Source organism: Chelmon rostratus, chromosome 21 (genome assembly GCF_017976325.1).
Source record: "Chelmon rostratus isolate fCheRos1 chromosome 21, fCheRos1.pri, whole genome shotgun sequence".
NCBI classification, from domain to species: Eukaryota; Metazoa; Chordata; class Actinopteri; order Chaetodontiformes; family Chaetodontidae; genus Chelmon; species Chelmon rostratus.
Genome location: NC_055678.1, coordinates 6473691 through 6485737, shown reverse-complemented (window position 1 = coordinate 6485737; position 12047 = coordinate 6473691). Strand labels below are relative to the sequence as shown.

The 12047-nt window shown below is 40.9% G+C and overlaps 2 protein-coding genes across 2 annotated transcripts; both read right to left on the bottom strand.

The window, feature by feature from the left end:
• Positions 1-488: 488 nt before the first annotated feature.
• tectb (tectorin beta) lies at positions 489-5233 on the bottom strand. Its single transcript, XM_041963405.1, has 10 exons — positions 5167-5233; positions 4807-4997; positions 4238-4389; positions 4057-4159; positions 3777-3880; positions 3564-3647; positions 2553-2715; positions 1311-1389; positions 905-934; positions 489-562 (listed from the first exon to the last, which is right to left on the bottom strand). The coding sequence occupies exons 1-10, from the start codon at positions 5231-5233 to the stop codon at positions 489-491; spliced, it is 1047 nt and encodes a 348-aa protein (XP_041819339.1).
• A 3609-nt stretch (positions 5234-8842) lies between these two features.
• Positions 8843-9830, bottom strand: LOC121625399 (dickkopf-related protein 3-like). Its single transcript, XM_041963486.1, has 3 exons — positions 9678-9830; positions 9151-9325; positions 8843-9048 (listed from the first exon to the last, which is right to left on the bottom strand). The coding sequence occupies exons 1-3, from the start codon at positions 9828-9830 to the stop codon at positions 8843-8845; spliced, it is 534 nt and encodes a 177-aa protein (XP_041819420.1).
• Between the last annotated feature and the right edge of the window lie 2217 nt (positions 9831-12047).

Below are 12047 nucleotides of genomic sequence, written 5' to 3'. Positions count from 1 at the left end.
ATATTATAATAAATCCATTAAGACTATTGTTATACACATGAGAACAGAAGAAATATGAAAGTATGTTTATTCATCTGATTTATGTTTATTTTGTTGTCATGTCGAGAGTCTGATTTTAATTTCTGCACTGAATTAAAAAAATGGTTTATTTATTTATTCACATTGTGAGGATTCCCGGAAGATTTTTAAAGGTCTGTAATGTAAAACAAGGGGATCTTTTTTTTTTCCAATTAATCTTTATTGGAGAAAGCAGTGAAGTCATTTGACGTTGAAAAGAAAATCCATTCACAAGAGGATATGAAAATGTCAATAAATGTGCTAATTACAAATAATATTTATGAGAAAACGAGAGCTTCATTCATGTGAACGTGGGGGAGGAATGTGTTCATACGCTCCCTGAGTCCTGGGTGACACACCTCTGTGTGTGTGTGTGTGTGTGTTTATGGAAATTATTGATGTATGAATGAGACTGGAGGAAAATGTTTTCACTACAGTCTTGATCTATTGACCAAATCCCAACATGAGCTCATGAGGACCAGCAGCAGGATGAGCAGTGAAGGGCCTGTGGTGGAAAACACAGCAAACGTTCATGACGGACAAACGACTTGCAGTCTTGCAGTTTTTTTCTGGGAATTTGAGAGTTTTTGCAACATGAGCACCTGGTGTTTATTTCATAGGCCGATTTGTGTATTTCTACTTTCGATATATTTAAACTCAATTTTAAAATGATAAAAATAAATCAATCACGTATTTTCCCACAAGACTTTGATTTCTGAAGGCTTTGAAACATTCAAATCATCATGTTGAGAAGTGAAATGTACAATAATTTAACATTATTGTATAAAACACTTAACAGAATAAGAATCAAATCAGTCACAGTTATCATTGCATCACATTTGTTTACCTTTTATGTGTCCATTATTGGAGGATCCACCTGTTGAGAGACAAAGACAATATATCATCATACAAAAAGCTTATAAATGATTCCTGATCCCTGAAACTGTTTTTTACTGGTTGTAGCTTCACTTGGACGTTTGAGCTTCACTGTGCAGAAAGATGTACGTGCAGAGTTTGACAGCTGAAGCCCGTTTTCACCTTCATCTGCTGAAGGAGGAAAGTTTCTCTGCGATCACCTTTTAAATCTGAATTCAACATGTGACTTCGCAGCTAGTTTCTCGGCCAATCGTGGTCCAGTTTGTGACTTGTTTTCTAATGAGTTTCTAACAAACGGTAAGATTGTGTTCAGAGATTTTGGATTGGTCTAAAAACATGATCTGTAGGGGGTGTTGCCGCATGCATGCGTGCTGTACCTCTAATGTGAAACTCAGCAGTGAGGATCCCCCCGCTTGGTTCTGCCTCTGAGGACAGACTCCTGTAAGAGCAGGGACCCTGGAGAAAAGAAAAGAGGAGGAAGCACAGGTTGCATCTGGATCCAAAGGAGCACAATTTGTCCCCTGTACTCTTCTCCATACCACCTCCTCCCTCCCACCCTTTATGACCATTCTGGTTTAAACATCTCCACCCGCCGGAAAAAAAACCTTGATATATTTCACAAAAGACCCCTGATTGAGTCAGAATAATTAAGATTAAAATTAGACGACAAACCATTAAAAAAATCCTGTAAACGTTTGGATGTGCGTGAGACGAGCCACATAAACAGCGGTGAAAGAACTGTTCACATCTTTTACTTAAGTAAAAGTGTCGTCATCTAAAAAATACTTAAAGAAGTAAAAGTACTCGTTCTGCATCAACATTATTCATTTAAATACTGATGCATCAACGCCTCTGCAGCATTTTACTGGTTTTGAGTAGTTTGAATGAATTCATATCCAATTAGGTAGTTTAGTTCAGTGGTCCCCAACCTATGGGTCAGGCCCCTCCAAAAGTTCAGGAGATTAAGTCCGAGGGGTCCTGAGATGATCAGTGGGAGAGGAAAGAATATAAAACAAAAAGAATCTACATAAGAGTGAATTAGTTTTTTGGACTTTTCTCTAATCTTTACTATTTTTGTGAAAAACTGGATAATTTTATCTCGTCAATCTGAAGCATCAGAACAAATCACTCACAGACATCTGGTGCATGACAAGGAGACAACAAATAGACAACTGATGACGAGGCCACAAGCCATAAAGGCTGGGGACCATTGGCTGAACCTTTAACTATTATTTGGATTTATAGACTTATTTTGTGAATTTTTTTTATTTAAAATATGAATCTGAAAAGTAACTTGTAACTAATGCTGTTACGGCCTGGATTGTGCGTCATTGGTGCAATGCTTTGGACCAAAATAAATAAATGTAAAGGCACAAAATGTCTTTCTAAAATGTAGTTAAGTAGAAGAATAGAGTGGCAGAAGATGGAAACACAAATAAAGTACAAATACCTCAAAATTGTACTTAAGGGCAGTGTTTGAGTAAATGTACAGCCAAATGTACTGTGTGTGTGATATTTCTAAAGGGCAAAAGCTGCACTGAAACAGATAAATAATAGAAGAAGTGAGGAGATGTCACGCTGCTTTAATGTTTGACATCGTATATAAGTGCTGTACTCACTGGCTGGCAGATGAGCCTCTCTCCATCACAAACCTGGACCTCACAGTGAAGCCAGACCGTGGACACTTTCTCCAGCCGCTGGAAGCGGAAAGAGTTGAACTTGAACATGGAGCGGCTGTCTTTGCCGTTCTCGAAAATAGTCACGGTGCTGTCGGATGAGCAGCTGTCGAAGACGAAACCAAAGTGAATCCACAGAGACGTATTCAGCTACTCTGTAAACCTAACCTCTGATAATTAATTCATGCTAAAGGAAGCATTAGCATTAAAGCTAATGTTAAAGCTTCAGAACAACTTAGTTCTGTTCTGACTGGAAGTCTTGTGACATGAGCACATTAGCAGATTCAGCAAACTCTCCAGGGACCCTCGTTGTTGTAGTTTATAGGAAACATACATGATGGAGACTTGCTGCGTGCCTTTTAATACATGTTAAACCTGTTTGTTTCCTCTCATAATAATGACAATTTAATTTCTGACTAGCTAGAGCCGCAAAGTTCGAGAATTATGCTGCCTCGGTACTCCAGACCTCTAAATGTATAAAGGATTTCGAGTATTTGAGTGTAGTGCACCTTTTAAGCCACTAGAGGGCAGTATACACTCACATGATATGCAGATTTCAAGTGGGAGTGAAGCAAGTTGTGCTTCATTATCCCCCCAAAATATCAAGCTGCAGGCTGCACAAAGCTGCAGACATATCTACTGAGCTGAGCTGCTGATGCTATGTAAAAATATGTGTATTTTATCAGTAAATAAAAATCTACCAGCTCCTGGATGTACTATCTCATGACAGTAGCAGAACTGGAGATGATGAAAGCGCTTCAGTCAAAATACCATTGACAAGCACTAAAAGCCAGAGATAACATCCACAGGCTAACAGGCTAACAAGCGCTAAGTCAACTCATGAACGAACGTGTCGAGCCCAGCGGTTGACTTTAACAAATTGTTCAGTCAACTCATGTTTAAGGCAGCACTCATGTTTTTAAGCTGAGCAGCTCGATGTGTTTCACACTGTACCTGTTAATGATGAGACTCCACCTCTTCTTGTCAGTGGAGTAAGGGGTAGGAGTGGCCCAGCAGTTGTTTATTACAACTTTGAATCTAAGAGGCGGAACAGCGAATGATAGTAAAAAGATGTGTTAGAAATCTTGGGGCATCTTCTCCGTGATGGAACGGATTTGTACGAATACAAGCACAATCTTTAAATGCCGGGAAAATGTGTCGATATACCTGTTACTTAGTCCTTTTGCCTCGATGCCGATGAAGACTTCAGAGCCGATCTCTGAGGTGTCGATCACATATGGAGCGTCCTTGGCATACAGGAACTTTGAATTCTACAAAATATATCATGTTTTTTGATCTTTTGTTTGCATCTAATAAGTTGTGCTCATGCACCAAAGAGCTTTGAATTCTACCTTTACATTTCATTAAATAACGCATCTAAAATTAGCATTAAACATGTTGCAAAAGGCTTCCACTGGAGAAACTGAATCTGTGAGCGGCTACTCACCGTGAACACATTCATAGACAACTGTGATCTAAAAGTGCCTACACTCCCGTTGTTGACATAAACTGTAGCCACTCTGGAAAAAGCAGAGGGTTTAGTAAAAACGCTGCAAGTCATTGGGTTAGGATGCACACATCTTCCACGCGGTAAATGCGTTCGCCTCGTGTCCGGGATGGACGCTTACCTTTGGCTGAACACTGCGTTGTTGACCAGGTAGGCTGCTCGGTACATGCAGCTGAAGGTGTAGTTGACCGGCTGGTTTCTGACTGTGAGCGAAGTATCGTTGGACACGATGGAGTTATAGAAGATGTACTTGGGGTCTTTGCCGGGCATGTACTGTGGAGATCAACATGAGAAGAGATGAGAATAAAATGTGCTTTTTAATAACTTAATTAACCCAATGATGCAGGAAGTAGTCACATCCTTACTTATATAAAAGAACCAAATACTCTGGGAAATGTACTTAAAGTATTAGAAGTTAAAGTACTCAATGCAGAAAACTGTGACTGTTATACTGTTTGTTTTTCTTGCATTGTTTGCCGTTTTTCTTTTTTTTTTTTGCTGATGCATTGTCTTGTACTTTATTTTTGTCAGGAGTCTGTTGCTGTCTGCATTTCCTTGTACTGCATCTTGAGCTTACCTTGAATGAAATGTGTTATACAGTACATATGAACAGGGACATTATGGGGAGGTCAGATATGGCTGAAGCTGGGCAGATAAATCAAAGACTCTGCAGTCATTGTGGTGTCTCACCTCAGACTGCGTGCCACAGTACGAGTGGTTTTTGGGTGTTAGGTCTGAGATGATGAAGCGGTAGTAGCCTGGGCTGTGTATCCCAGAGTAACAGACTCCACCCAGGGACAGCTGTTCAATCTCCCAGCCGTAAGGACACTCCGGCACGTTGGCAATGATGGCGTTTGGGAAACATGACACCATAACGTAGTCTGAAATAAGAGAGACAAACTTTAGAAATGACTGACTGACAAATTTGTAAAAAAAATTGACTTTAGCAATATTTGCAGAGTCAAGTCAAACTCCCAGTGAACCTGACAAATAATATGACAAGTGATGTTATGCATGTACCAGCTAATCTTTGCTCCACGGTGATATTACCTGCTTTCTGGGGAGAGCACGTCCATGCAACAGGCAGCAACATTAATAATGCACCGACAGAAGCCATCCTGCGATCCTGCAGAGAGAGTTAAGCATTCCACCATAGCAATGAGAGAACATTTAATATAACATATATTGATGTAAATCATGCCATCATGTGACGAGACTCACCTGTAGGGAAGAAACACCTTTGAATAGTCTGATGTCAGAGGATCCTCATGGCTCTTCAGCAGGTTGCCAGCACCAGTGACTCTACAGCTAACATCTTGACAGCTTGAGGAGGCATTTTATACTGTCGCAGGTGAGGTTAATCACCTTTCCCCGCATTCTCCCAGCTCCACTTTCCCCCTGGCAGGATTGGTTTAAGAGCTCTATTGTGGTGCTGCGCACAAAAGCTCTCTGTGCTGCTCAGACATTGACTTTCAAATGGCCGGCGTCTCACGGGAGTGGCGCTCAGGATGCTCAAGTCAGCCTTTCTAGAGATGGACAGACAGGAAATTTGTCAATTTTATACAGTAAATATAGAACAGTTAAGAGTTGTAGGTCGGAAATCCACGTATGATGTATATAATTAGCGGCATTGTTGAAGCTGGACTGGAAGTGGGAAAACACCTAAAACTCACTAATTTTGGTTGTTTATTTTTGTTTAATTTGTCTGGCGACAGTCAGGCACAACCCTCCCTGAAACACAGCACACTGAACATGTAAAGTGTTACTTACTGAACTGTAAAGGTGCTTGTATGCTGACTTTTTTACCTTTGCACAGAGCCAGGCTAGCAGTTTCCCCCTGTTTCCAGTCTTTATGCTAAGCTAAGCTAACTGGCTGCTTGCTGTAGCCTTACATCTAATGGACAGACATGAGAGTGGTATCAAAGTTCCCATCTTACTTACAAAACTTACAAGAAAGCGAAATAAGCAAATCCCAAATGTCAAACTACTGCTTTAACCAATAAATATCTTAAGATTCAACATTTTAGACAAAACATATCTGTCTGGTAGTGTCACAGATGTACTTTGACAGCCCTGTGCCTCCTCTCGGTCCTATTGGGGTAAGAAGAGGTCAAAATGTGCTGGAACAGAATCCCATTTAAGAAGCTAAATAGTGAAAACAGACATGTATGGATACCTCCAAAATGCGATGGCAGCTCGGATAAGAGCTGGCATACACAAGCAGCTAGTGTTCTAAAGTGGAGATGATAGGCAGCATTCAGTAATATAAGGTTTCTCACAGTCTCGTGCTATTAGATATCGCTTTTGTCTCGTCAGCCTTTCGTATGTGTGAGAAACGTGTTCTCGTTGGCCTGTTTGCATCATTTTGATTGGTTTATATCATGTTGCCTAAAGCCTCAGTAGCTTTAGTTATTTTTCCTGTTGTCTCTTCAGCTGACAGTTGACATATTTTGCTGCTCTGAATCAAACCTCTTAAGAAATTAAAACAGCTGGAAAGCTGAAGTTGCACAAGAGAAAGGCACGTTATGTGGAAATCATCAAAGCTAGAAATGCCGCACCAAAGAAGTTAGAAATCTTTCTCGTTTTAACATTCAGCTCCATTCACGCAATCAAAAACCTCCTCGCAGAGACTTAATGATGAGAGCTGTAAAACGATAGCACAGAGGTTAGACACTAATGTCCTTCACAGGACAATTCAAGTCACCCAGCAATTGAAGGGGCAAACTGCAGACGATTAGCATCTGAATGGAGCGACAGGGGAATTTGTAAGGGGTAGTCCGAGGAAGATACCAATCTAAGAATGGGTCAGGGGACAGCTAGCATTACAGCATCTGCTGCTGCTAACAATCAGCAGCCGCGAGATTCCACCATGTTATGCAACCACGACCTGCGAGCCAAGAAAAGTGTCCGCGTGGTCCGCTTTGAGCTTTAAAGTGATACTGCACCCCCTTTTGAGAATGAAACATTTCCACCAACTGGAGAGGTGTCTGTAAATGGTTTTTTATTGCTCCTTCATGCAAAACACAAGGCCACCGTCAAATTCAGCAAGCAGTGGATTGTGATGGTGACAGAATTTCAGGGCAAAAAAACAAAACCTCAACAGTAATTCACTCCTCTGTTGTCCACCTGTTTGATTAATATGTATTAAACATGATGGGTGTTTTTGTTTAGATTGAGTAGAGCTTGACATATTATGACTTCCTTATCGTAATTCTTTGAATTATAACTTATTCTTATTACTTTTTATTAAAATCATCACTGGATCTTTTTTGTAAAAATCTTGTAACTTAATTTTTGAAAATTCCTTCTTTTGCTCTGACAGTGGCTCAAATTCTCTGCAGATAAACTGAACTTCCTCTAATTTTTTATGTGTAGTATAAATAACGGGAGGTTTCCGACAGAAGGGAAATTTAGTCATTGCTGTAACATCAGCTTAAAGTCATTCTCCGTCAAAAAGTCACATTTTGAGTTTGAACTTCTCACCGCAGACACTGCAAAAAGTGTGAACACTCATTTCAAACCTTTGCATCATCCTCTGTATGTTCACCACATGAGAGCAGCAAAAACGTCTGTCCTGTACGTGATGCTGCTTATATGTATTTTATTATTGATAAGGAATGATCTTGGCACAGTCGTTGATTTTGGAAAATATTTCTTTTTATTCTTTAAATTGAAGGGGAATAGACATTTATAGATATGATCAAAGATCACTAAATGCATTGAGGAAGATACTGTGTGAGACATAATGGCATTTTTGAGCCCGGCTACCGACAGTAGTGCTTTTTTACAATCAATTTACACTCATATACAACATATTTACACAATAAATAGCTTGTTGAGGCTGGCATCAAGGTTTGGGTGCTTGGCAGGTCCAACTTGTTCGTTCTAGCTGGTAAATAAAATCTCTCCTGCAAGACAAACAAACTCAGGTTAGGCCATCATGCCATTTATCACCAAAACTAACAAACACATTCAACATTTTTAGGCGTATTTAAAAAACATGTTACTGAGATCCTGCAGATGGATTACTCAAGTACCGGTAATATGAGTTATTACATGTTGTGCCACATGATGGATGAAATGGATGCACAGCTGCAGACACTGTTTATCTATTATATACTGCAAATAATGCAAACATACAAATTAAAACCAGAAACCAAGCCTGTTGTGTCAGTTGGTTTGGCTTGATTAAACAGAGCCATGGTCCTCTGATTACCCCTCACCCCTATCAAGTTACAAGCATAAACTTGTATACAAAAAACATAGTTAACTGAGTCATACAAACAGGAAATGATCAAATCTGTGCCAATGCATGTCAAATAAAACTGCGACTTTGGAATGTCGCTGCCAATTAAACTTCACAAATGGACATCAAAATGTTTTTCCAAGGATTTCATTGCTATTCTTTGGCTTTCTGAGCTGTTTGACCAACATCCATAATTTGTTTTAATTTTCTCCAGCTGTGAGCCGCTCCTCTGTTTCTTTGTGTGTTGTGGAACAATAGTCAACATAAAGAACATGCTCTAAAAAAATATTATTTTTATTATTCATTGCCAGTCTGAACACACTACAAACTGAACACCTGCTTAGCTGCAGTATGTTGCATGGACGTGACACACAGCTCTATTACTGCAGGACCTGCCTCACTTGCAATCGCATGCTTTACAACTATGTTTATGTTCAGTTTGTGGTATTTTGAGTAGATCATTTCAGATGACTGCTGTACTCACTCTCTCTGCCGTGCTGCACTGTTTTCACGACATAGTAGCCCCTCATCACATGGACAAATTTGGTTAATGCTGAAAGCAAGGCCACCATCAGGAACATAGCAGCTCTCGCCGTGGATCAGACGCCTCTTGCACACCTGCTCGCCGTGGTGTCGAGCGCAGCACATGGATGCGTCACAGTCCCTGTCAACTTTACATCTGGCACCTGGATGAAGGGAACATCGGTTAATTCGGGTGCAGTTTTGTTGAAACTCCAAACTGACTCTAAATAAAGAAGGTTTTGATGTGTTTGCTGTCGCACTCTTACCCTCCTGTCCGTTGGGGATGCTGCGATGGCACTTCCCAAACATGCAGCTGAGTCCGCGGACACACTGGGCATCCCTCCGACAGTAGTGGCCCTCCCCTCTTAGAGGAACACAAAGACCAAAGTGTCGATCACAGGAGAAGCCCCTCCCACAGGTCCTGTCATGGTCGCACACAGCCTGGGACAACAGAGGGGGAATACTGAAGTTTTATCAAGACTGTTTGTAGAAATTAGCCGAAATTTAAGTCCTGCATGTTCCAAAAGAAATCCTGGATATGGAGTTATGTAAAGACTAAACTGTCTTGTGCTTCTGCAAAAGCATGAACAGCACATTTTTCATGGAAGTATACAAAAATAAGGCTAATTTACGGTGTAACTGTTTCCTCTAAACACAATTTTTTTTAAGCTTAACAAGAAATATTTTACTAGATAACGGCAGTTTGGCTCTGATGATTTCTCACAAGAGTAGATAAAGGTTTGAATTAATTCAAGAAAAGCATCATATTTATGCACAGCATCCAGTATCTTACCGTAGCTGCTTTGGCTACAGGAGCACTTTCTCTAAGTGCCTTTGCTCCTTCTTTGGGAGGGCTGTGGGGCATGTTGAGCATCCAGGCCCATATACGAGCTTCGGCCCAGGAGAAGCAGAGACACAGGCACAGCATCCACAGATTTCCCAACATTTCCACCAAGCAGCGAAAAATAAATGAATAAAAATTAGAGTAAGATGAATACTATCAGCTCAAGGCTGGGTGACTTAAATGAGTCACTGATCTATGATGCCACACCAAATAAAATCCAAAGCTTAAAGGTCCCAGTAAAAGTGTTGTGGATGAGGACTGCTGGGGTCCACGTGGTGACAGTGGATGCCTCCTCTTCCAGCATGACTTTTATAGGTCACTGGGGCTTGACTCCCCCCCCCCCACCAGGCTGTTTGTCCATGCAACAGGGTAGGAGGAGACAATTAGTTGTTAATGGATTAACTAAATTGCCAGGGTCACCCCCCGCAGCCAGAAAATAGTGGCAAAATGACCAGTCGTGGAGCAGGGAGAGAGAGGGGAGAGGGGGCCGGCAGGGGACGGATGGACGTGACGGGCTGAACGGCTTCACACAATAGAGCCGAGAGCAGCACCACCTCTGTGTGGTTATCTCTGCCAGACAAACAAACGAGGACAAAGGCAGACAAATGGATGACATGTTTCACTACTCCCTGAGTGACAGGTAAAACCACCGAGGGTCCTGGCCCCCATGCTCTGGGCAAACACTCCTGGCCCCGACCTCGACTGCCCCTGTGGCCCCTACCCTATCCCACTTCAGACCCCACGCTGAGAGCAATTTGCAGAAGTGCACCCTGCAGACGACCCCATGATCTCATTAAATGTAATTACCATCAGTCATTAGTTCTCGGGGGGAGAGAGGGCGAGTGAGTCCAGGGGAGACAAGTTGCTCGAGGGAAACAAACATTCATTTTCGCACATTTTTAAAAATTATTTCTCGTTTCTTTTAACTTGCCGAAAAGGAATCAGCTCACACATCACGGCAACTATAAACCGCTGTTGTGAAATAGAGAAATAACCTCACGTCCTGGAAGATGCAAAGATTTTTAATTTTAATTGTTGTGTTGGTTTTCATTGCTCGAAATGAACGGTGTGGTAATATGTTATCAGTACATCTTGAAAATTAGCCAAAGATAGAGATTATTATGGAGCAAAAGTGAAAGTCATTTTCTCAACTTGCATGCTTGACAAAAACGACCTGCTTGCTTTTTTCTAATGTATAAAAGCTTCTCCTGGCCTGAATTTCAGTCACATTTTTCTCACAAGCAGCTATAATTTACGGCATCCTCTCCACAGCTTTTACCTGCAAATAACATGCAGGCGGTAAGGTACCTGTGAGAAGAAGAAACCACGACTGTCTGGCCAATTTGAGTGATAAATCCGTGAGTTTGAGGCTTAATAGACACAAAAAACACAACACAGAGGTTTATAACACTATGAGACATGTTTTTACAGGATTATACAGCATTATTTTTACAGTATTATAGAGAAATCTACCAAGAAAGTCCATGTTAACATTGTTTGTGTGATGCACTGCATTGTGAGATTCCACTTTTTTTGCTGGACGGCTCTCTGTTTTCTGTCGTTTTCCAAACCATTTCCTCTGGCAGAGTGTCTCTGCCTGAACGACACCTTCTAGAAACCAGTGACAGGTGAGGACAGCTGCAGCTGCAGCTCTAGAGTTATAAAATGCTTTTATAATCAATCAATCAATCACACATAAAGCACACATTACACTCTCTCTCCACTGGCGAGCAGCTGCTTGGAATTGATTCTAAAAGTTAACTCTTACCATGCATGATGCATCACAGCATGGTGCTCTGCACTTTGAAGAGTCCTGAGTGACCCCAGGACGAAACACAGGTGTTTGGAGATGGAACTTCTGGCTAACTCACTGATGACCGATTGGACAATGCAGCACCCTGAGCTAAAGGATTTTATAATATATGATGTAATGTTGTGACGATACCAGAATCTTAAACTTTGATTCAAGAATAAAAAAAACATAATACACAATACCTCCTTCAATACCATGGCAAAAAGGAAAAATGGTCATAGGCACGCAAAATAATTAATTCACAACCTGCATCAACCAACACATCTCTCATAATGTTGATAGGCTTCTCTACTTTTAATACAATCAGATGTATAATTAACAGCGATTGTAGTCTTTTAAACACATGGTATCAAAAAAGCATATTAAAGCATCAATACTTCTGACGACCTTAATTTGATGTGTTGTATTGTTTGCATCATAGTTAGTGGTTTGTATACCTTGTGCCAGTGTTTTTATATCTGTCTTCTCTCCTTCATTCTCTTTGGAACAACTGTTCTGAAAAGTCC

What these genes read in the sequence shown, in the direction of transcription:
- tectb (XM_041963405.1), bottom strand. Translation starts at nt 5,233, where the DNA reads ATGGCTTCTGTCGGTGCATTATTAATGTTGCTGCCTGTTGCATGGACG. An exon ending in AACGCAGTGTTCAGCCAAAG is followed by an intron (nt 4,160 to 4,237) that starts GTAAGCGTCCAT and finishes AATGACTTGCAG; the next exon opens with CGTTTTTACTAAACCCTCTG. An exon ending in AGAGGCTCATCTGCCAGCCA is followed by an intron (nt 1,390 to 2,552) that starts GTGAGTACAGCA and finishes TCTTTTCTCCAG; the next exon opens with GGTCCCTGCTCTTACAGGAG.
- LOC121625399 (XM_041963486.1), bottom strand. Translation starts at nt 9,830, where the DNA reads ATGTTGGGAAATCTGTGGATGCTGTGCCTGTGTCTCTGCTTCTCCTGG. An exon ending in CTGTAGCCAAAGCAGCTACG is followed by an intron (nt 9,326 to 9,677) that starts GTAAGATACTGG and finishes CTGTTGTCCCAG; the next exon opens with GCTGTGTGCGACCATGACAG. An exon ending in CATCCCCAACGGACAGGAGG is followed by an intron (nt 9,049 to 9,150) that starts GTAAGAGTGCGA and finishes CCCTTCATCCAG; the next exon opens with GTGCCAGATGTAAAGTTGAC.